Source organism: Littorina saxatilis, unplaced genomic scaffold (assembly GCF_037325665.1).
Source record: "Littorina saxatilis isolate snail1 unplaced genomic scaffold, US_GU_Lsax_2.0 scaffold_87, whole genome shotgun sequence".
NCBI lineage: Eukaryota > Metazoa > Mollusca > Gastropoda > Littorinimorpha > Littorinidae > Littorina > Littorina saxatilis.
In genome coordinates, this window is record NW_027126597.1 from 432,501 (window position 1) to 458,060 (window position 25,560).

At 43.3% G+C, this 25,560-nt stretch overlaps 2 protein-coding genes across 2 annotated transcripts; both read right to left on the minus strand.

Moving 5' to 3' along the window:
- Window positions 1-1,714: 1,714 nt before the first annotated feature.
- Window positions 1,715-2,961, minus strand: LOC138955033 (uncharacterized). Its single transcript, XM_070326750.1, has 2 exons — window positions 2,477-2,961; window positions 1,715-1,861 (listed from the first exon to the last, which is right to left on the minus strand). The coding sequence occupies exons 1-2, from the start codon at window positions 2,847-2,849 to the stop codon at window positions 1,737-1,739; spliced, it is 498 nt and encodes a 165-aa protein (XP_070182851.1). The 5' UTR covers window positions 2,850-2,961; the 3' UTR covers window positions 1,715-1,736.
- Window positions 2,962-4,069: 1,108 nt separating this feature from the next.
- LOC138955051 (E3 ubiquitin-protein ligase TRIM45-like) lies at window positions 4,070-21,539 on the minus strand. Its single transcript, XM_070326765.1, has 4 exons — window positions 20,850-21,539; window positions 20,230-20,602; window positions 19,546-19,620; window positions 4,070-4,800 (listed from the first exon to the last, which is right to left on the minus strand). The coding sequence occupies exons 1-4, from the start codon at window positions 21,501-21,503 to the stop codon at window positions 4,070-4,072; spliced, it is 1,833 nt and encodes a 610-aa protein (XP_070182866.1). The 5' UTR covers window positions 21,504-21,539.
- Window positions 21,540-25,560: the final 4,021 nt, after the last annotated feature.

A 25,560-nucleotide genomic window follows, 5' to 3' on the forward strand; every position in this document is an offset into this window, starting at 1 on the left:
GTTTCGATTCCCCCTCGATGTTAAAATATTTAGTCAAAATTTGACTAAATATAAAAAGAACAACGAAATGATAACTTTTTGCCGGACACAAGTGGTGACGGAAGGAGTAGTGGTGGGGGGCTCGGGAAGAGAAGGGGGATGGGAGAGGAGGTAACTCATGTGGAGCCAACAAGAGGAAGGGGGGCAAGGAACTGCTCACTGCTCTGTGCAACAAAAGTTGAGGTGGGGGGAATATCAATCAATCAATCAAAATGAGGCTTATATCGCGCGTATTCCGTGGGTACAGTTCGAAGCGCAGGGATTTATTTTAAAAAAAAATTATTTTAATGCAATTTATATCACGCACATATTCAAGGCGCAGGGATTTATTTATGCCGTGTGAGATGGATTTTTTTTACACACTACAAGTACATCACGCATTCACATCGCCCAGCAGATCGCAGCCATTTCGGCGCATATCCTACTTTTCACGGCCTATTATTCCAAGTCACACGGGTATTTTGGTGGACATTTTTTATCTATGCCTATACAATTTTGCCAGGAAAGACCCTTTTGTCAATCGTGGGATCTTTAACGTGCACACCCCAATGTAGTGTACACGAAAAGGGCCCCAAAGGGGGGGTATCATCACGATCACGGGAAGGGAAATTTTAGCTTTCACGATCACAGTTACCTTGATTTTTGTTTTCACGATCACAAATACCTTGACGAATGTGAAAAATGTACGTTGAAAATAAAATGCTTTGCAATAATGCCCATCACGATCACGAAAACAAATCACGATCACGATCACGAGACTTGATTTTTTTGTCATCACGGATCACAGGCAAAGTCCCATCACGATCACAGAAATGGAAATTTCGGCAATCACGGTCACAGAAAGGTCAAAAAACGCCAATCACGATCACGATTTTAAACCGTTTGGGGCCCTCCACGAAGGGACCTCGGTTTTTCGTCCAATCCGAAAGACTAGCACTTGAACCCACCACCTAGGTTGGGAAAGGGGGGAGAAAATTGCTAACGCCCTGACCCAGGGTCGAACTCGCAACCTCTCGCTTCGGAGCACAAGTGCGTTACCACTCGGCCACCCAGTCCCAGAATATGAGGGGGCCAGGGGATGGGTAAGTAGAAAAGCGGAGGGAGGGGAAGGGGGGTGTTGTGGGGGCTAGCTGAGGTTGGAACGAGAACGGAAAGGAGGAAAAGGGCAGGTAGAAGACAGGAGGGGCGTTCCGAACATGATATTCACCAACATTATGTCTTTCACATCCCAACCCCCTCCCCCCCCCCCCCCCGTACTTCGCTCTCGGTTTTTGTTGTGTTGCCCATACCGTTTAGACGACAGGGTGAGGATGTAGGTGAGACAGACAGCTGTCAGACAGCACAGGGACACCAGCACTTACCCAGTTGCCCTTACTCCAGTGCGGTCCATGCCTGACTCTGTCCCCCACCTTCAGGACTGCTGCCAAGTCTGCTCCCCTTGGTTTGGCTTTAGCTGTTTGTCCTGTCAACACACACACACGCGCACACACACACACACACACACACACACAAACACACACACACATACACACACACAAACACACACACACACACCCACACACACACACACACACACACGCACACACACACACACACGAACACACACACACACACAAACACACACAATAATATTTAAAAAGTAAATAATATGGTAAAGCAAACGGATGAAGTCGACATATATGATAATCCCCGACGAACTAATTGATTCTACCCGTCGTGCGCTGACTGTGTGTACAATGTTCAATACCTGAAGATGAGGTGGTCGTTGTGACAGTCGCTGATGGTGATGCTGATGCCTGCTGAAGTCGCTTTTGTATTTTGCCTGGAGGAAACAATCACACCGTAAAACCTTCAATGGACTGTGTAAAAATCATCATCTTGCCTAGAAATCTGGTTTGTGTGTGTCTGTCTGCCTGTGTGTCTGTGTGTGGCCCGTTGGTATGACGACGAAAGCTTCGAAACGGGTGCACTGATTTTGACGGGAATCACTGTGTAGGCTTTTTGCCACCCGACTCGTGTCATAGCTAGGTACTTTTAAAAACCCAAACTTGAAAGTCGTTAAAAACGGCGGGAAGTAGTAGTAGATATGCTATGAGCCATCGAAGACACTGCCCACTCATTCACTCAATTGAAGAAGCTTTTTTGGTCACGCCCTCATGATTTAGAAGTCTTCACATGAAAGCAGACAGCAGAAATGAACGACATGTAGAAACTATCTCAAAGCGCTATGTCAGCAGGCTGCGATAGGTAACGAAGTATTATTAGTATTACAAACTCTCTTCATAAGCTGGATCCTGTGATCAGACTGTGATATAAAACAAAGTACTGAGTCATGTTTTCCGTATCGGTGGGGGTTGTTTTAACTTCTGCACTGCGTAACAGCACTGACAAGCACAAAGTCGGAGCACAAAGTCGGAGCACAAAGAAAGGACGTTACCTAGTTTAGACAGATCTGATTTCAGACGGGTCAGCAGCTGGCTGTCAAATACGATGTCACCCACATCCTTGACCTTGGCAGTCGTTCCACTCTCTGACTCAAGGTCGTCCAGACGTGACTTCAGCTGATTCAGCATCTGCAGGAGTGCGTCATCAGGGGCTGACGTCACCAAGTGATCGATGTTACTGGAGTTTGACGTCATCGCTGCCCTCGTTTTCTCCATTTCAACAAGTGACGTCATTGTTGCATCTTCTTCTTTCTGAATGAGGTCATGGACCTGCTGACGTTGCTTCTCACTGCACTGCTGAAGGTCATCAAAGACCTTATTCACCTTTTTGTGCATGCCCTTGAACTTCTCCTTGGCAGCCTTCATCTGAAACAATATGACGTGTCAAAAATACAGGTGTCACAGTACTATTGAAACAAAATAGAGACATTGATTTAACGTTCTGCACTCGCGATTTCATTTTCTCTTTGTTTATGCATTGCCATTTAAACAAGTCGCGTAAGGCGAAAATACAATATTTAGTCAAGTCAACTCACAGAATGAAACTGAACGCAATGCCATTTTACTCGTAGCATCGTCAGGCCACCGCTCATGGCAAAGGCAGTGAAATTGACAAGAAGAGCGGGGTAGTAGTTGCGCTAAGAAGGATAGCACGCTTTTCTGTACCTCTCTTTGTTTTAACTTTCTGAGCGTGTTTTTAATCCAAACATATCATATCTATATGTTTTTGGAATCAGGAACCGACAAGGAATAAGATGAAAGTGTTTTTAAATTGATTTGGACAATTTAATTTTGATAATAATTTGTATATATTTAATTTTCAGAGCTTGTTTTTAATCCGAATATAACATATTTATATGTTTTTGGAATCAGCAAATGATGGAGAATAAGATAAACGTAAATTTGGATCGTTTTATAATTTTTTATTTTTTTTTACAATTTTCAGATTTTTAAGGACCAAAGTCATTAATTAATTTTTAAGCCACCAAGCTGAAATGCAATACCGAACCCCGGGCTTCGTCGAAGATTACTTGACCAAATTTGAACCAATTTGGTTGAAAAATGAGGGCGTGACAGTGCCGCCTCAACTTTCACGAAAAGCCGGATATGACGTCATCAAAGACATTTATCAAAAAAATGAAAAAAACGTTCGGGGATTTCATACCCAGGAACTCTCATGTCAAATTTCATAAAGATCGGTCCAGTAGTTTAGTCTGAATCGCTCTACACACACACACACACACACACGCACGCACACGCGCACGCACGCACATACACCACGACCCTCGTTTCGATTCCCCCTCGATGTTAAAATATTTAGTCTTCTTCTTCTTCTTCTTGGCGTTCGCAGAGGTTACACAATCAGTCCAGCACTGGTGATAAATGTTGTCGTTTTCTCCAACTCCTGTCGACTAAAATATTTAGTCAAAACTTGACTAAATATAACAAAAAGGAAATCAATCGACTGACAGGTGATGGGGGTCATGTGAACCGCACGGTAGCTTGGAGACACGTAGACATGTTTGTACGAACACAGACAGCACGGGAGGAAGGGGCGGGAAGGGACAGGTCGTACTGAACAGGACCTACACAATGACGGAGAACACACACACCTGTTTTGCCAGTCCTGCTCCTTTCTCCTTCAGTCTCTGTGACCGTTGTGTCAGCTCTGTCCTCTTCTCTCTCGCCACGTCTGTGATGGCCTTCACCTCTGGGCAGCTGCGGTGATTGGTTGAATCACACAACATGCAAATGAGCTCTTGGTGGGCGGAGCAGTATAGTTCAGCCGGCCTATTGGAGTGGTTGTTACATGTTGCCTTGCGTTTTGCAGCCAATCGCTTTGCAGTTAGTTTATTGAGCTGTTCCAGGGTGTGGTCTCTTGACACAGGAAGTTTCTGGTGATGGCTGGTGCATGTATTGCAGAGTTTGATACTGCATTCAAAGCAGTATGACGTTGCAGTCACGTTATTTTGACACACGTCACAAACGTGGGGACCATTGAGAACTTTGTGACTTTCCACCAGAGCCGCGGTGGCGAAGTCGGTAGGGAGCGAGTCAACCATGAAAACAAGCTGACCTTGACCTTGATGTGTGGAGGAGAGAATTGGGGCTCTGCAGAGAGGGCAACCCCCCTGTCCCCCTTCCTTCTGTAGCCAGGACAGAACACAGTCACGGCACGCTAGGTGGTTGCAAGGCAGCAGTTTGGGGTTGGTGAAATCGTCATGGCAGACTGGACACTCTATGTCTCCGCTTGTCACACCGGCCATGATAGCTGTTCTCACACTCTCAGAATTCCCAACTCCTCGGCAAACTTGAACTGAAAGCAGACAGTGGAAAGGAACAATAAGCACAGGATAGCATAACGTGGATTTCGTCACGTGTACACTGACAAATAAGACAAAAGAACAGGACAAGATTGACGTTTGGCACCGTTTTTACATTTAGTCAAGTTTTGACTAAATGTTTTAACGTAGAGGGGGGAATCGAGACGAGGGTCGTGGTGTATGTGTGTGTGTGTGTGTGTGTGTGTGTGTGTGTGTGTGTGTGTGTGTGTGTGTGTGTAGAGCGATTCAGAGTAAACTACTGGACCGATCTTTATGAAATTTGACATGAGAGTTCCTGGGTATGATATCCCCAGACGTTTTTTTCATTTTTTCGATAAATGTCTTTGATGACGTCATATCCGGCTTTTTGTAAAAGTTGAGGCGGCACTGTCACACCCTCATTTTTCAATCAAATTGATTGAAATTTTGGCCAAGCAATCTTCGACGAAGGCCGGACTTCGGTATTGCATTTCAGTTTGGTGGCTTAAAAATTAATTAATGACTTTGGTCATTAAAAATCTGAAAATTGTATTTTATTTTTATCTTTTAATAAAACGATCCAAATATTCTTCATCATTTTCTGATTCCAAAAACATATAAATATGTTATATTCGGATTAAAAACAAGCTCTGAAAATTAAAAATATACAAATTATGATCAAAATTAAATTTTCGAAATCAATTTAAAAACACTTTCATCTTATTCCTTGTCGGTTCCTGATTCCAAAAACATATAGATATGATATGTTTGGATTAAAAACACGCTCAGAAAGTTAAAACGAACAGAGGTACAGTAAAGCGTGCTATGCAGCACAGGTGCAACCGCTACCGCGCTGAACAGGCTCGTCACTTTCACTGCCTTTTGCACTAGCAGCGGACTACGGTCATTGACACATTGTGAAAAAATGCAGTGCGTTCAGTTTCATTCTGTGAGTTCCACAGCTTGACTAAATCAGGGACCTATATTAGATGACTAAAAAATTAATGTAGTAATTTTGCCTTACGCGACTACCGGCACGGTTGGCCTAGTGGTAAGGCGTCCGCCCCGTGATCGGGAGGTCGTGGGTTCGAACCCCGGCCGGGTCATACCTAAGACTTTCCTCCGAAAACGGCGTATGGCTGCCTATTTAATGGCGGGGTAAAAAACGGTCATACACGTAAAATTCCACTCGTGCAAAAAACACGAGTGTACGTGGGAGTTTCAGCCCACGAACGCAGAAGAAGAAGAAGAAGATACCTAAGACTTTAAAATTGGCAATCTAGTGGCTGCTCCGCCTGGCGTCTGGCATTATGGGGTTAGTTGGTGGTCTGTTAGTGGTCCGGTGTCAGAATAATGTGACTGGGTGAGACCTGAAGCCTGTGCTGCGACTTCTGTCTTGTGTGTGGCGCACGTTATATGTCAAAGCAGCACCGCCCTGATATGGCCCTTCGTGGTCGGCTGGGCGTTAAGCAAACAAACAAAACAAAAAACCTTACGCGACTTGTTATAACATACGAACAAACAAAGAAGAAAAAAGAAAGGAAAAAAAGAAAGAAGTTCTTTCAAGAAAAGTATAGACGAGATGAAGACTTCACTCACACACACTGTTCAAGAAGGATGTACAGACTGCATGGAGACAACGTGTACAATACATAGTGCATATTACAGGTATAACACAAGAACAGAATCAACGTACAAACTTTCAGACACAAAACATACAAAACAATTTAAACCACATGCAGACCACAGGCACATTGTGAAGAATATTACTCACATTGAGATTATACAGACACAATACAAAAGGATACACACCACAGGCTGGCTACCGGCACAAAACTGTTAAAACACAGAGTGTACATGCAGACCGCAGACTCGGTACAGAAGATTACGGACTGGAAACACGCTGTGCAGGCTTTTTGAGTATAATGCTTTCAGAGACTTGTATACTCTATAGTATGCGCTGCGAGCATCTCTGTGGCTGCGAGAGGTCACAGCCAACGGAAACGCGAACGACGAATCTGGGCCCTGTTTACAATCTACACACCACACACGACACAAACCAGTCACCTGTTTTACCCCCCTAAAACCCCCCACCACCCGTTTTCTTTGGATACACACTTTAACTACATACGTGCCGACGAAATGTTGATGATTGCTTCAATACTTTGAAGCTGTTGCTTGGATAATAACCAGGTAAAATTAGTATTTCGGTGTTCAGTCAAATGTTAAAGTTTCTACCACAGACATACACACACACATACGCACGCACGCACACACGCACGCACGCACGCACGAACGCACGCACAGACAGACAAAAGTTAGCATCGCATAGGCTACACTTACGTGAGCCAATAAGTATGCTGGTGCATTTTGTTGCTGGTTTATTCTCAAATCTTTACATGCGCTACCTTCCAGTGATGGCTGTTTCTGATTTCTTCACTGAATTAATTGCTAAATACTACGCCACACTTGAGGTTTGGATATTAAGTCCTTCTTTACACATTCCTTTTCCCTCCAGAATGACAGCCCGTAGATACTGAAAAGTCTGTGTTAAAATTAATTGAAGACAGACCAAACTACAAAGGATTAAACAAAACAAAAAGCTACAGGAATAGATCCAAACTTCATGTTGGTTGATATACAGAAATAATAGAAAAATCTGAATAACAGCAAGTTAAACGAAAATATTGTATATATATCTAGTCAGTTATAATTACTTTTCTATTGTAAGTCTAAATTCTGTCAAATCGTTTACATCTTTCAGGACTCGGTAAACCTGTTGAGCTTTTTAATTTTCTTTCGGTAATCTAGAAACGTTTATTTCCCAGAAAACTGGAAACATTCTTACTTTTCAAAGATTACATAGAAACCGAAAGTAGGACAAACGGGACTGTAATATTCTCTTTTCGAAGGTTATGCAAACAAACATAACATAGCGATCTACACAAATGTTTTTCATTGCCGCTAAAGTTTGGCGAAGAGATATTAATTGAAACCCCTGTTCATAAACATTTGGGCGTGTATCTGCAAAATGACTGTAAATGGAATCATCATGTACACTCTATAGTTGTTAAAGCTCGTGTTTTAGTTGCATGTTTGCGTTCCTATAAATATCGACTCAGTCGCAAGGCACTAGAAATGATGTATAAGGCTTTTATTCTTCCTCATTTTGACTATGCAGATGTAATATGGGATAACTGCAATGCAATGTTGGCAGTTGAACTTGAAAAAATGCACCTAGATGCTATTAGAACTATTATTGGAGCTGTTCGTGGAACAAGCCATCAAAAACTTTACTGACAATGAGTCAGGTTTTACAACACTGCAAGAACGGCACAGAAAACATAAATTGATCGTTTATTTTAAATTAGTTAATGGTCTAGCGCCAGTGTATTTACTTGATTACTTACCATCTCTCATTTCAGCAGTAAATCCGTACCACCGACGCAAACCATATGATAGGCAAATGTTTCGATGTAGAACTGAATTATATAAGCATTCCTTTTTTCCTTCTGCAACATCTCTATGGAATGAATTACCTGATCATATAAAACAAACGAATTCAATTTGTTGTTTTAACAGATTTTTGTCCAAAGATGACCCTGTAATTCCCCCGTATGTTTACACTAAAGATCGAATAGCTAAAATCATTCACTGTAAATTAAGATAGAGATTAATGAATTAAATGCAGATATGTTTAAAAGACATTTTACAAATGATGTTTCCTACAGGTGTGGTTTTTATGTTGAAAATTTCGAACACTTTTTATTTGACTGTCCATGGTACACGAATGTTAGAGCAACCACTATTGATATTTTATCAGATAATAATTAAGTAGATGTGCAACGCCAAGGCACTGCATACCCCAGCGAAAGACAAACCTCTCTCTCTCTCTCTCTCTCTCTCTCTCTCTCTCTCTCTCTCTCTCTCTCTCTCTCTCTCTCTCTCTCTCTTTTTCTCTCTCTCTCTCTCTCTCTCTCTCTCTCTCTCTCTCTCAAACACACACACACACGAACACACACACACACACACACACAAACACACACGCACACACACACACACACATACCCCAAGTTACACACGTACAAAGATACACACTCACTCACACGCACTCACTCACTCTCTCACACACACTTCATACACACAAAACACACACCCATACGCACATATATAGACAGACGGACATACACACCTTTACAAGCAAACACACAAACACACACACATACACTTACGCACACGCACAAACACACTCCCACCCACCCACTCTTTCTCTCTCTCTTTCTCTCTCTCTTATACAAACAGACACTCTCACACACACCCACACACACACACACACACACACACACACACACACATTGACTCACACAAATCTCACACACACAAAACACACACTAAAACGCATATACACGGTTGGCCTAGTGGTAAGGCGTCCGCCCCGTGATCGGGAGGTCGTGGGTTAGAACCCAGGCCGGGTCATACCTAAGACTTTAAAATTGGCAATCTAGTGGCTGCTCCGTCTGGCGTCTGGCATTATGGGGTTAGTGCTAGGACTGGTTTGTCCGGTGTCAGAATAATGTGACTGGGTGAGACATAAAGCCTGTGCTGTGACTTCTGCCTTGTGTGTGGCGCACGTTATATCTCAAAGCAGCACCGCCCTCATAATTATGGCCCTTCGTGGTCGGCTGGGCGTTAAAAGCAAACAAACAAACAAACAAATACGCACATATAAACAGACGGATACGCACACCTTTACAAACGGCAAACACACATACACACTAATACAAACATACACACAAACTCACGCACACACATTCAGACACACACACACACACACACACACACACACACACACACTCTTTCTCCCTCTCTCTCAGTCTTTCTTACACACACACACACACACACACACACAAACACGAGTACAGACTCATGCACGCGCGCGCACACACACACACACACACTAACACTAACACACTAACACTAACACATGTGTACAAAATGAACACACACACACACACACACACACACACCGCGCGAGAGAAAAAGACTACAGGGAGGCATGACGTCATGATGCATTAATTGAGAACTTCCATCTCCATGTATTATCGGTGTGAACATTTCTCAAGTCGATTACAGTATGGCGTTCGTGAGATAACTGCTGTGGAACCACCATTATGCTGTGACGCGTTAAAATACATATGATGTAAATCGACGATCTCGACGCGCTTGACGTTCTTGATGTACATCACCCAAGAAAGACTGAGTTCTTGTGTTGACCGAGACTATTTAACAAACCCCAACATTGGTTGAACTGCAGTACAGTGATAGTCTGTACGAGCAACACATCATCGCACACAAACACACACACACACACTCACACACACACACACACATACACATACACACACACACACACACACCCCAAGTCACACACGCACACATACACACACTCACTCACACGCACTCACTCACTCTCACAAAAACTTCATATGTACACAAAACACACACCCATACGCACATATGGACAGACAGACATACACACCTTTACAAACAAACACACATACACGCACACACATACACGTATGCACACACACACACACCACACACACACTCTCACACGAGTACAGACTCATGCACGCGTGCGCGCGCACACACACACACACACACAAATACACACACACACACACACACCCCACACACACTCACACACACACGAGTACAGACTCATGCACGCGTGCACACACACACAAATACACACACACACACACACACACACTCACACACACACACGAGTACAGACTCATGCACGCGTGCGCACACACACACACACACACACATTCACACACACACGAGTACAGACTCATGCACGCGTGCGCACACACAAATACACACACACACCACACACACACTCACACACACACGAGTACAGACTCATGCACGCGTGCGCACACACACAAATACACACACACAAACACACACACACACACACACACACACACACACACACACACAAACAGTAACACTAACACATGTGCACAAAATGAACACACACACACCGCGCGAGAGAGAAAGACTACAGGGAGGCATGACGTCATGATGCATTAATTGACGTCAAAGACTTTCGACCGTGACGTATTCTTCTTACGCGAGCTTTATCCATAGACTTGGAAACTACGGAATTTCTACCCGTCCAAAGCGGCCTTGGGTGGCGTTTGCTCAAAAAATGGGGGCGCCAATTTTACCCACCGTATTTTTGTTAGTATGGTCCCAATTTTTGGTGAACTTCCATCTCCAACTGTGGCCCATTTTCGGGCACAAAGAATCCTTCTTTATCATGTATTATTCGGTATGCACATTTCTCAAATCGATTACAGTATAGCGTTCACGGGATACCTCCAGCTTCGCTGGGATAATATTACTGTTTTGTGTGCTGTGTTCGGTAATAGTGACAAGTCCTTGGCTGAAAACACAGCGCTGTTTCATCAGATTCAGAAATGTATATTAGACAGCAAACGTTTTTGTTAAATACTATATGTGTATTATTAGAACATTGAATTGATCTGTAGTGGATTCTCTCTCTCTCTCTCTCTCTCTCTCTCTCTCTCTCTCTCTCTCTCTCTCTCTCTCTCTCTCTCTCTCTCTCTCTCTCTCTCTCTCTCTCTCTCTCTCTCTCTCTCTCTCTCTCTCTCTCTCTCTCTGATTGTCCTCTGTGTCTCTATGTGTGTGCGTGTGTGTGTGTGTGTGTGTGTGTGTGTGTGTGTGTGTGTGTGTGTGTGTGTGTGTGTGTGTGTGTGTGTGTGTGTGTGTTGTGTGTGTGAGATTCCGTACCACTGTTGCTATAGTTATCATTGTTGTTGTTCTTGTTTTCATTTGTTTAAATATCATTCATTCACAATATTGTCCGCCACATTACTCGTTTGTTTCTAAGAGCACATTTACAAATTTATCTTGTTGTGCTCCCTTAATTACAACTTTCAATTACGGCTTTGTATTTATGCAACTGAATAAAAACAAGAGGCGAAGCCATCAAGGCTCGCGTAAGAAATCGACAAACAGTAACACAAACTCAATCACTCCGTCACACACACACACACACACACACACACACACACACACACACACACACACACACACACACACACACACACACAGAAAGAGCATAGGTGAAACTGTGCAAGAAAGCGAGACACTAGATCTAGATCTGTCTGTCTGCATGTAGCCTACTTACAGGGACACGACTGCCAACTAGTCTCGGCGCGCTCAAAATAATAATGACCGAGACTTTCAGTACTTCCTTCGCGTGACGTCTAACCCTCTTACGTCATAATGTGACGTCAATGTAATGTGACGTCTTCAAATGTTAGAGTTTCTACCACAGACATACACACGCACATACGCACGCACGCACGCACGCACGCACAGACAGACAAAGTTACGATCGCATAGGCTACACTTACGTGAGCCAAAAACCAAATGTTTTTCAATACACCACTGTACAAGTAACACCCGTCTTGCCTTTCATTCCACTGACTTACATTCAAGTAGCTGACATTCTGTTCAGTGCAGTCATATCGAGCGTTCTACCGCTGACAACTGACGGCTCACAGTGACACACGCAATACACAGACCAGCGCTGTCGTTTCGATAGTTCAACACACACACAAATCAATCAATAGGAAGCTTATATAGCGCGTATTCCGTGGGTACAGTTCTAAGCGCTTGTCGAAGAGTTGTCAACACAGGACTAACAAAAAAACTAACATGTACAGACGGACACAAACCCTTTCACACACTAGCAAACCCTTTTTTTGTTTGTTTGCTTAACGCCCAGCCGACCACGAAGGGCCATATCAGGGTGGTGCTAGCAAACCCTGATAAACATACAACAAACAACTGTTTAAACAACAATGTACACATCAAATCAAATCATCATCATCATGCACTGAACACTGTCCAGACTGTGGTGGTCAAAAGACAGAAAGGGTTACCTGTCAGGTGTCAGCAGGGATGGTTTGATTTGCTCGCTGCTCTCAACACAACTCCGAGTGTCGTCAATGCGGTGATCCATGGGAGGTAACTCTGTGCAGTCAGTGAAAATGGTAACCCTAGGTTTTGGCACTAGTAAGCCGTCCTACAGTTGTGTTGCACCGGGTGTGATTATCTGCGGCTGTAGTTCCACAGGCGCCAGAGACAGCAAGAGTAGCTTTGTTCTGTCCTTCTGTCTAATGGACGGTCTGTCACTGCGCTGAGCAGGGTAGGTAGGGGGCCCCATCTTGCCACAACTGTCGCACAAATACACACACACACACACACACACACCCACACACTCACACACACACAAACACACTAGCGCGCGCACGTGGTGCCACAATGAGATGCCAGTGTGTGTGTGGGGGGGTGTTGGTGTGTGTGGTACCTACCAGTGCAAGTGCGATGTGCCAGGCTGGTCTCAGGAAAGTAATGCATCAAAGGTGTTTTAAGGCGGTTTTGCTGCGGGTTTTTGTTTTTGTGTATCAGAACTTGATTTTTGTTAAGTGCTACAGATGCTTTCAGAAAAATTGACAATGGACGTATTTGCAATCAGTATTTTGGGGCACTAGGTTGTGTAATGTGACTGGGTGACTGTTAGCTTTAGATCACTGGCTTTGTTTGGCGCACGTTCAAAAGTCAATGTATTAATGGGCATGTCTCTTTGCTGAAAGCGGCTTTCCGTCAAACAGTATTGATCATCGGGAATTGTAAACAGGTAGCATAAATTAACACATTAAAAACATCGATTAATCGGAAAGGCAGTCGTGAAAGGCTAGGGTTGATTGAAGGAAAAATATCAGTGCAATAACTAAGAATAGTACTATATTCATGCTGATACTTGATTTTTTGCAAAACGTTGTCGCAATAAATTGTCTGTGGTATAATCAGAATTAAAATTCAGAATGTAAGGATTTTAACCCACATCTCCAACTCCAACCCCATCCACCAAAGCGATGTCTGTTGCCCCCTCCACTAAAAATAAAGTCACATTCATCGCTTGGGGTGGTTTGGTAGTTCAACTGGCAGAGCACCTGGTTGTCTTTCTCGGGTCACGGGCTCGAATCCAGGAGGGGCCTGACACGGGTCTACTTTCTGTGTTGACTTAGCCACAGTACCCCCAACACATTGTTGACACTACTATTCCAACTGCTGAAATTATAAATAGGGCGATGTTGATTTTTAAGATCTATCACAACGAGGCACCTCCTTTCTTACAGTCTCTGATTAAAAAGTCAACAGATAGGTATGGTTCAAGTAAGGTACTTCCACCTTTACCACGCATTGACTTATTTAGGAATAGTTTAGCCTTTTCAGAATCATTAATCTGGAATTCACTTCCGCTGACTCTAAAAAAGGCTTAAGCACGTACAACAAATTTCAAAGAGCAGTTGCACAAATGCCTTACTCACACACAAAGTAAGACTTGCAATGCTTGACTCTGTTCCCAAAAAGCACCCCTAAAAATGGCAGTAAGATGTAAATAGGGCTAACAGTCAAGCATTTCATAATTATTTCATTTGTTTATCACTTTTACATTTATTTTGTATTAAGCTTGCATGCGTAGCCATCTTAACACCAGGCTGTTTTGTGGAAGTGTTTACCTATGTCAGTGCGTATATTGTTGCATTCCCATTTTGTTTTATACATGCTTACTTGTTTGGCTGTGTATTTTTCTTCTGTTTTTTCTGTCTGTATGTTTTGACTATCTGTTTTGTTTTTCTGCTTGCTTTAGCAGTACACCAGTTGGCTCGTCTGTTTGTTCGTGTTTATTAAGTGTGGGTTTTGTTGTTGTTGTTGCTGTTGTTGCTGTTGTTGTTGTTGTTGTTCATTCTGATAATCATCGCTCCACGGCTATCGCCAGTTTCTACTCATTTTTGACCTGAGTTCAGGATGGTTGTTGTTTTGTTTTGTTTGGTCTACTTTTTCGATGTCTGTGGTGGCACCCAGGTTTCTTCGTGCACCTTAGTCCTGGTCATCTGAACAAGGTGAATGTCAGCCAGGCTGAAAGTAGTAGTGTTTTTTGGATACACAGGACACCTCTGAACAAGGTGAATGTCAGCGAGGCTAAAAGTAGTAGTGTTTGCTGGACACACATGACACCTCTGAACAAGGTGAATGTTTGTTTGTTTGTTTATTTGTTGCTTAACGTCCAGCCGACTACGCAGAGCCATATCAGGACGAGGAAGGGGGGGATGAAGGGGGCCACTTGTCAAGCGATTCCTGTTTACAAATGCACTAACCCATTACTTGTGTCCCAGCAGGCTTTAGTAAAACTAAATTAATACCTACTGGAAGATTACCAGTTTCCAGTATGTTAAAATAGGCTTAACCTATCTACTGCTGGACTTACATCAGAACACTAACAGATTAAACTCTACATGAATCGCGAGACAAGCGGCAAGAGAAGAGATTTTTGGAAAAAATACAGGTGAATGAGCAAGAAGGCAGAAAAAAGAAAAGAATTCATGAAGAAAAAGAGAGCATGACAGGAAAGAGGAACCAAAAATCTACCTAACAGCAAACTAGAAAGCTCCTGCGGTTCCAAAAACAGTAGGGGCCTTTAATTTCATAACCGCAGAGCCCCACTGCGGAACAAGGTGAATGTCAGCGAGGCTAAAAGGAGTAGTGTTTGATGGGCACACGTGACACCTCTGAACAAGGTGAATGTCAGCCAGGCTGAAAGTAGTAGTGTTTTTTGGATACACAGGACACCTCTGAACAAGGTGAATGTCAGCCAGGCTGAAAGTAGTAGTGTTTTTTGGATACACAGGACACCTCTGAACAAGGTGAATGTCAGCCAGACTAAAAGTAGTAGTGTTTGCTGGACACACACGACACCTCTCAACAAGGTGAATGTCAGCGAGACTAAAAGTAGTAGTGTTAGCTGGACACACATGACACCTCTGAACAAGGTGAATGTCAGCCAGACTAAAAGTAGTAGTGTTTGCTGGACACACACGACACCTCTGAACAAGGTGAATGTCAGCCAGGCTAAAAGTAGTAGTGTTTGCAGGACACACATGATACATCTGAACAAGGTGAATGACAGCAAGGCTAAAAGTAGTAGTGTTTGCAGGACACACATGACACCCCTGAACAAGGTGAATGTCAGCGAGGCTAAAAGTAGTAGTGTTTGCTGGACACACAAGAAAATGACACCTCTGAACAAGGTGAATGTCAGCGAGGCTAAATGTAGTAGTGTTAGAAGGGCATACAGGAAACCTCTGAACAAAGTAAATGTCAGCGAGGCTTAAAGTAGTAGTGTTAGCTGGACACACGAAACACCTCTGAACAAAGTAAATGTCAGCCAGGCCATAAGTAGTAGTGTTTGCTGGACACACATGACACCTCTGAACAAGGTGAATGTCAGCCAGGCTAAAAGTAGTAGTGTTTGCTGGACACACATGACACCTCTGAACAAGGTGAATGTCAGCCAGGCTAAAAGTAGTAGTGTTTGCTGGACACACATGACACCTCTGAACAAGGTGAATGTCAGCGAGGCTAAAAGTAGTAGTGTTTGCTGGACACACATGACACCTCTGAACACGGTGAATGTCAGCGAGGCCAAAAGTAGTATTGTTTGCTGGACACACATGACACTTCTGAACAAGGTGAATGTCAGCGAGGCTAAAAGTAGTAGTGTTTGCTGGACACATGACACCTCTGTAGCTTCTCTCGGTTTGTCTTGGTAAGAGAGATTACTTCTGAAGGACAAACTACAAACTACAAACTACGATTGCAAAGGTTTATATGGGAGATGATGAATGATAGTCCTTTACCTGTTACACGCGTTACTTCTCTCTGCAAACTGCAGGTGTACACCATTAAACTGTTGTAATAGACGATTTTCGGAGTTAAGTCCGTCGAGTTTGTGTGGGTTGTCAGAGAGTAAATTCATACCCTTGCTTTTCCTCTGCATCTGACAAATGACTTCACACGTGCCCATGTCCAAGTGTTTCCGACACACCCCTCGCTAGAGATTGGCCCCTTAAATGTTTGTCCGTGCGTGGAAAAAGCAAAGGTGTTCATGAACAGTCACAGGAATTTTTCAATTGTTTTTACCAATCATTATTTGGCTTTGTCTGGAATATGCGGATGCATTTCGACGTGGTGCCTTTAAAATTCAGTTATTAGCATGAACTCCAAACTGGGTTAATGTCGAATGTTCTTTCTTTTTCTGCAAAAAGTGGATACTTTTAAAATATTTAAATAGCTAGCTGCATTGTGTTTTATTCACTCACTTTATTATCTCGTAATTCATAGCGGTAAAACGCAAGGAAAAGAAATCAGAATTGTGATCTACACCTGTACGTTCGCTTCATGTCTCAGTTCTCAATCAATCAATCGACCTTCCATCCATCCATCTATCAAACCATCCATCCCTCCATCCAACCACCCCTCCATCAGTTGCACTACTCAGCCATTGGCCATTCGTTTATTTTAGTGTATCTCAAACTCCAAGATTGATTTTCAACAAAACATTTGTAATTCTACAATCTATTCGTCAAAACACAAATTGTCGCCTTTTGGAATATCACGAACAAAGTTGAACACAATAGATCCAAAGATTACACACACGCAATAAGTATGCTTCCACAGTGATATTACAAAATATCGGCTAGAAATCGATCACTAAAGATACTTTCTAAATTGGACTGGTCTCCACGTGTAGCGGCAACAAGAAGAAGAAGAAGCAGATGTAGCAAAGCTCTCTCTCTCTCTCTCTCTCTCTCTCTCTCTCTCTCTCTCTCTCTCTCTCTCTCTCTCTCTCTCTCTCTCTCTCAAGACCATAAGGAGGCGGTACATGAAAACAATAGCGACAGCAGAAACACATAATGACAACAGGAGCAATGTCGGTGGATGTTGATGCCTTTTGACGACAACAAGGACGACGATGACAGAAACAATAATAAACAGTTGTTCGACAATGACACCGACGATCACGATGATGATAATAATAATTATTATAACTGAAAGCGCTAATCATTTTAACGTTCGACAAGTTATCCACAAAGCAATCATCATACCAATGAACAAGAGGCGAAGCCTTCAAGGCTCACGTAAGAAATAGACAAACAGTAACACAAACTCAATCACTCCGTCACACATACACACACACAGTACACACACACACACAGTAAGCATAGGTGACACTGTGCAAGAAAGCGAGACACTAGATCTAGATCTGTCTGTCTGCATGTAGCCTACTTACAGGGACACGACTGCCAACTAGTCTCGGCCCGCTCAAAATAACAATGACCGAGACTTTCAGTAATTCCTTCGCGTGACGTCTAACCCTCTTACGCCATAATGTGACGTCTTCAAATGACGAAATGTTAAAGTTTCTACCTCAGACATACTTATTACGTGAGCCAAAAACAGCACTGGATACCTAGTGGCATTTTACACTGAAACCATGACGTCAGACAGGCGACGTGACGTGGTGCAGAGAACACAGAGTGGTGGCGGTGGGGATCAGGCCAGGTCCAGCTCATAGCAGCCGGCACGTCCCATGCAGTAACAGCCTTCACGGCCACTATCCCACCGGACGTCCACACAGCCTTGTCCTACTCCCCGTGAAGGGATCGCCGTCACGGTGCCCAGTCCTCCTTCGCCCTGCACACAGTACACACTGCTCACTGCTCTGTTGGGTCACACGTGGGGGGGGGGGGGGGGGCTGGGGGGGTGTGGGAGGGATATGGAGGAGTTCGGGTGGGCAGATGGATGGCAGGTTTAAGTGATGGGGAAACGAAAGGAGAACATGCACCAACGTGATGCTTCTTGGGGAAACAAAAGGGGACGGGGGTAGCAACGGAAATAGTAGGCGTTGGGGTGGATAAGGGGGGGGGGGGGCTGATGGTGGAGTGAAAGGAGAAAAGAGAAAAACATAATGATCACTTCTCTGTCGGTAAACAAGTGGTGATGTTCGGAAAGAGAAGGGGAATGGGAGAGGAGGTAACTCACGTGAAGCCAACCAGAGGAAGGAGGGTAGGGAACTGCTCACTGCTCTGTGCAACACAAGTGGGGGTGGGGGGAATATGAGATGACCGGGGGATGGGTAAGTAGAAAAGCGGAGGGAGGGGAAGGGGGTGTTGTGGGGGCTAGCTGGGATTGGAACAAGAACGGAAAGGAGGAAAAGGGCATGCAGGTAGAAGACAGGAGGGGCGTTCCGAAAATAATATTCACCAACATTATGTCTTCTTTTACACCCCCCCTCCCAACCCCTACTTCGCCCTTTGTTTGCATTTTGTTGCCACTACCGTTTAGACGACAGTGTAATGTATGGGAGACATACAGTTGTCAGACAGCACAGGGATACCAACACTTACCCAAATCCAATCTCCCCAGTCCGGTCCCCGCCAGACCCTGTCCCCCTCCTTCAGGACTGCTGCCAGGTCTGCTCTCCTTGGTTTGGCTGTAGCTGTTTGTCCTGTCAACACACACACACACACACACACACGAACACACACACACATACACACATACAAACACACAGACACACACACACACAAACACAAACACACAATAGTATTTATAAAGTACATGTAAATACTATGGTAAAGCAAACGGATAAAGGTCGACATTAATGATAATCACCGACGAACCAATCAAAACTGCACACAAAAATCAACCGAAGGAACCTTTCTTTGCTCTAGAAGTTCAGCAACAAATCTTTCTGACACGATTGATCCAACCCGTCGTGCGCTGACTGTGTGTACAATGTTCATTACCTGAAGATGAGGTGGTCGTTGTGGCAGTCGCTGATGGTGATGCTGATGCCTGCTGATGTAGCTTTTGTATTTTGCCTGGAAGAAACAATCACATCGTAAGACCTTCAATGGACTGTGTAAAGATCATCATCTTATCTATAAAGCTGGTTTGTGTGTATGTTTGTCTGTGTGTCTGCCCGTGGGTCTGTGTGTGGCCCGTTGGTATGACGACGAAAGCTTCGAAACGGGTGCACTGATTTTGACGGGAATCACTGTGTTGGGTTTTTGCCACTCGACTCGTGTCATAGCGAGGTACTTTCAAAAACCCAAACTTGAAAGTCGTTAAAAACGGCGGAAAGTAGTATATATGCTATGAGCCATCGAAGACACTGCCCACTCACTCACTCAATTGAAGAAGCCTCTTTGGTCACGTCCTCGTGATTTAGAAGTTTTCACATGAAAGCAGACAGCGGAAATGAACGACATGTAGAAACTATCTCAAAGCGCTATGTCAGCAGGCTGCGATAGGTAACGAAGTATTATTGAGTACAAACTCTCTTCATAAGCTGGATCCTGTGATCAGACTGTGATGTAAAACAAAGTACAATTCTGTTTTCCGTATCTGTGGGGGCTGTTTTAACTTCTGTACTGCGTAACAGCACTGACAAGAGAAACAACAGTCGGAGCACGAAGAAAGGACGTTACCTAGTTCAGACAGATCTGATTTCAGACGGGTCAGTAGCTGGCTGTCAAATACGATGTCACCCACATCCTTGACCTTGGCAGTCGTTCCACTCTCTGACTCAAGGTCGTCCAGACGTGACTTCAGCTGATTCAGCATCTGCAGGAGTGCGTCATCAGGGGCTGACGTCACCAGGTGATCGATGTTACTAGAGTTTGATGTCATCGCTGCCCACGCGTTCTCCATTTCAGCAGGTGACGTCACTGTTGCATCTTCTTCTTTTTGAATGAGGTCATGGACCTGCTGACGTCGCTTCTCACTACACTGCTGAAGGTCATCAAAGACGTCATTCACCTTTTTGTGCATGCCCTTGAATTTGTCCTTGGCAGCCTTCATCTGGAACAATATGACGTGTCAAAAATACAGGTTTTACAGTACTGTTGAAACAAAATAGAGACATTCATTTAACGTTCTGCACTCGCGATTTCATTTTCTCTTTGATCGTGCATTGCCTTTTTAAACAAAAAGGAAAACAATCGACTGACAGGTGATGGGGGTCATGTGAACCGCACGGGAGGAAGGGGCGGGAAGGGACAGGTCGTACTGAACAGGACCTACACAATGACGGAGAACACACACACACCTGTTTTGCCAGTCCTGCTGCTTTCTCCTTCAGTCTCTGTGACTGTTGTGTCAGCTCTGTCCTCTTCTCTCTCGCCACGTCTGTAATGGCCTTCACCTCTGGGCAGCTGCGATGATTGGTTGCAGCACAAAACATGCAAATGAGCTCTTGGTGGGCGGAGCAGTACAATTTAGCCGGCGTATTGGAGTGGTTGTTACATGTTGCCTGGCGGTTGGTAGCCAGTTGCTTTGTAGTTAGCTTATTGAGCTGTTCCAGGGTGTGGTCTTTTGACACAGGCAGTTTCTGGTGATGGCTGGTGCATGCCTTGCACAGTTTGACACTGCATGCAAAGCAGTATGACGTTGCAGTGACGTTGTTTTCACACATGGCACAGATATGAGGACCGTTTAAAACTTTGTGACTTTCCACCAGAGCCGCGGTGGCGAAGTCGGTAGGGAGCGAGTCTACCATGGTGGCAAGCTGACCTTGACCTTGCTGTGTGGAGGAGAGAATGGGGGCTCTGCAGAGGGGACAACCCCCCTGTCCCCCTTCCTTCTGTAGCCAGGACAGAACACAGTCACGGCACGCTAGGTGGTTGCAAGGCAGCAGTTTAGGGTTGGTGAAATCGTCATGGCAGACTGGACACTCTATGTCTCCGCTTGTCACACCGGCCATGATAGCTGTTCTCACACTCTCAGGATTCCCAACTCTCCGGCAAACTTGAACTGAAAGCAGACAGTGGAAAGGAACAATAAGCACAGGATAGCATAACGTGGATTTCGTCACGTGTACACTGACAAATAGGACAAAAAAACAGGACAAGATTGACGTTTGGCACCGTTTTTATAACATACAAACACACAAAGAAGATGAACGAAAGGAAAGAAAGAAAGCAGTTCTTTCTAACAAAGTATAGACGAGATGAAGACTTCACTCACACACACTGTTCACGGAGAATGTACAAACTTTATCAAGTCAACATGCACAAAACATAGAGCATGCGACCATGTCCGGCACAAACTGGAAAAAGTGTCTGATCTGTTTAGAGAGTGCGCGACCTTGATCAGAGGCACTTATATGACAAATTAAAAATGTTCTATTATTCTCATGGTGTATCCTTATGTTATGCTAAGTTTCATTTCAAAGAACTTAAAATCATAGTAGCTATGATGCAGCGTTTTTCTATCAAATCCGTCCATGTCCGGCAGACAGTGGAAAAAGTGTCCGATCTGTTTAGAGAGTGCGCGATCTTGATCTTAGTTTTGTCAGACGGGCGCTGTGGCGGGGTGGTAAGACGTCGGCCTCTTAATCGGAAGGTCGAGGGTTCGAATCCCGGCCGCGGCCGCCTGGTGGGTTAAGTGTGGAGATTTGTCCGATCTCCCAGGTCAACTTATGTGCAGACCTGCTAGTGGCTTATCCCCCTTCGTGTGTACACGCAAGCACAAGATCAAGACCAACTGAGCACGTAAAAGATCCTGTAATCCATGTCAGAGTTCGGTGGGTTATAGAAACACGAAAATACCCAGCAAGCTTCCTCCGAAAGTGGCGTATGGCTGCCTTAATGGCGGGGTAAAAACGGTCATACACGTAAAATTCCACTCATGCAAAAACACGAGTGTACGTGGGAGTTTCAGCCCACGAACGCAGAAGAAGAAGAAGATCTTATTTTTAATTTTTAATTATTCTCATGGTGTATTATTACCGTATGGCAAGTTTCAATTCCGAGAAATAAAACGTTTAGTATCATGGTGCATATCAGAATAGCAGTGTTATCCTGTAAAATCCGACCATGTCCAACAGAAACAGGAAATGGTGCCCGCGCGACCTTTCTTAGAGAGCTTGCTCCAAGGTAATCATCTGAGCAATTTTAATGTTTCTGTTATTCTCATGTTCTTGGGGCACAACTATGGCTCATGTTGCTGTGAAACAAATGACTGATTTTTTGTATCTGTGTAAGTGTCATTACAATTACATGTGTTAGCCCTGGGCTGTAAGGCAGGATCCATTCGAGTGGATGACTATTTTCTCATTTTCTAGTACAAGATATGTGTAATCTAGTAGTATGTCAAATTGCCTTTGATAGAAAGAAATTATGCACTATCTATAACGCATCTTAGAAGCTCATTATATGAATATGAATTATTATTTGACAGAAACCCCCCGCTTTCTTCAGATGCATCGTAACTAGTGTACCCTTCTTTTCTATGATTGAAAACTTGTCATATCGTTAGAATACACAAGAAAAATCAGTCCTGTACGTGCCTTAGTTCTAGATCGCGAGGTTTTTAAACATGTCGGGCGCTTTTTCATGTTTTTGTCTGACCTGGTCTGATTTGACAGACACAATTCCGCTGCTTTTCTAAGATGCTCATAGCTGATGTACTTTATTATTTCTCGGAGCTAAAACTTGGCATGCAGTTAGAAAAAAACATTCAGAATATTAAACAAGTCGCGTAAGGCGAAAATACAATATTTAGTCAAGTAGCTGCCATTTTTCAGCAAGACCGTATACTCGTAGCATCGTCAGTCCACCGCTCATAGCAAAGGCAGTGAAATTGACAAGAAGAGCGGGGTAGTAGTTGCGCTAAGAAGGATAGCACGCTTTTCTGTACCTCTCTTTGTTTTAACTTTCTGAGCGTGTTTTTAATCCAAACATATCATATCTATATGTTTTTGGAATCAGGAACCAACAAGGAATAAGATGAAAGTGTTTTTAAATTGATTTGGACAATTTAATTTTGATAATAATTTTTATATATTTAATTTTCAGAGCTTGTTTTTAATCCGAATATAACATATTTATATGTTTTTGGAATCAGCAAATGATGGAGAATAAGATAAATGTAAATTTGGATCGTTTTATACATTTTTATTTTTTTTTACAATTTTCCGATTTTTAATGACCAAAGTCATTAATTAATTTTTAAGCCACCAAGCTGAAATGCAATACCGAACCCCGGGCTTCGTCGAAGATTACTTGACCAAAATTTCAACCAATTTGGTTGAAAAATGAGGGCGTGACAGTGCCGCCTCAACTTTCACGAAAAGCCGGATATGACGTCATCAAAGACATTTATCAAAAAAATGAAAAAAACGTTCGGGGATTTCATACCCAGGAACTCTCATGTCAAATTTCATAAAGATCGGTCCTGTAGTTTAGTCTGAATCGCTCTACACACACACACACACACACACACACACGCACGCACGCACGCACATACACCACGACCCTCGTTTCGATTCCCCCTCGATGTTAAAATATTTAGTCAAAACTTGACTAAATATAAAAAGTAACACAATGTGATGTAAATTACTTAGATAAAGGGCGCGCGCTCTCTCAACAGCTCCAGGTGCGAATTCGACAGAAACCTGCTGCTTCTCTATAAGATGCATCATAACTAATGGAATTTTTATTTGATGAAACTCGGCTTACCCTTACAATACACATTAATTTTGTTATACTCAAAAATTAACAGTTAGAGATAAGAGTGCTTTAGTTCAAGATCGCAGGCTCTTTTGAGTTTCTGCCGGACATGTTCGGATTTGACAGAAACCCGCTGCTTTTTTTGAAGATGCATCAAACCTAATGTACCTACTGTTTCTATATTGAATTAAATTTGACACATCGTTAGAATACGAATTAAGAATATCGGATGTGACAGAAATCCGGTGCTTTCTGTTTCGCCGCTCTGTAGCTCTTCGAAAATAAATCATAACTCCTTTATTTGTTTCTTTCTATGAGCTAAACCTCGGTACAAAGTGAGAGAAAAACATGTGAAGATACTAGATCAACAAAAACATGACATGTCAATGCTTTAGTTTGAGGTCGCGCGTCTTCTAAAATCAAGTCGTGCATGATAGGGGTTGAAATATCATAGAAATCCGGTGCTTTCACTTTTGCTCTTGTACAATAACTCCCTTGTTTATTTTTTATTTTTTTCTATGGCTTAAAACTCGGTACAACGTGAGAACAAACTGTGAAGATACTAAATCAACAAAAACATGATATGTCAGTGCTTTAGTTTGAGGTCGCGCTTGGTTTAAAAACAAGTCGGGCATGATCGGTTGAGACAGAAATCCGGTGCTTTCCCTTAATCTCTCTAGCTCTTCAAAAATGCTTCATAACTTTAAAAGACACAAACCATACAAAACTATTCAAACCACATTCAGATTATACAGACACAATACAAAAGGACATACACCACAGGCTGGCTACCGGCACAGAATAGTAAAACCATAGACTACCTGTGCACAACACAGACTCGATCTATACAGAAGAATAGGCTACGTATGCAGAAACATTTTGTTGCTGGTTTATTCTCATATCTTTAAATGCACTACATTTCAGCACTGGCTGTATCTGATGTCTTCACTAAATCAGTAAATGGCAAGCGACACTTGAGGTTTGAATATTGAGATCTTCTCTAAATATTCCTTGACCCTCCACAGTGACGGCCCACAGATACTAAAAAGCTGGATATAACAGCAAGTTAAACGAAAATACCTTATTCATGCTACCCGGTCATTATCGTGTCAGTTATTCTCACCTTTGTCATCTTTCATGATCAAGACTCAGTAAACATGTAGATATTGAATTTGATATCTATAGGTAAGCTAGAAACATTGATTTATCAGGAAACTGGAAATCTTCTTACTTTTCGAAGAATGTATTGAAACCGAAAGTAGGAAAAGACAACAAAACTTTACTATATTCCTTTTTCGAAGGTTATAG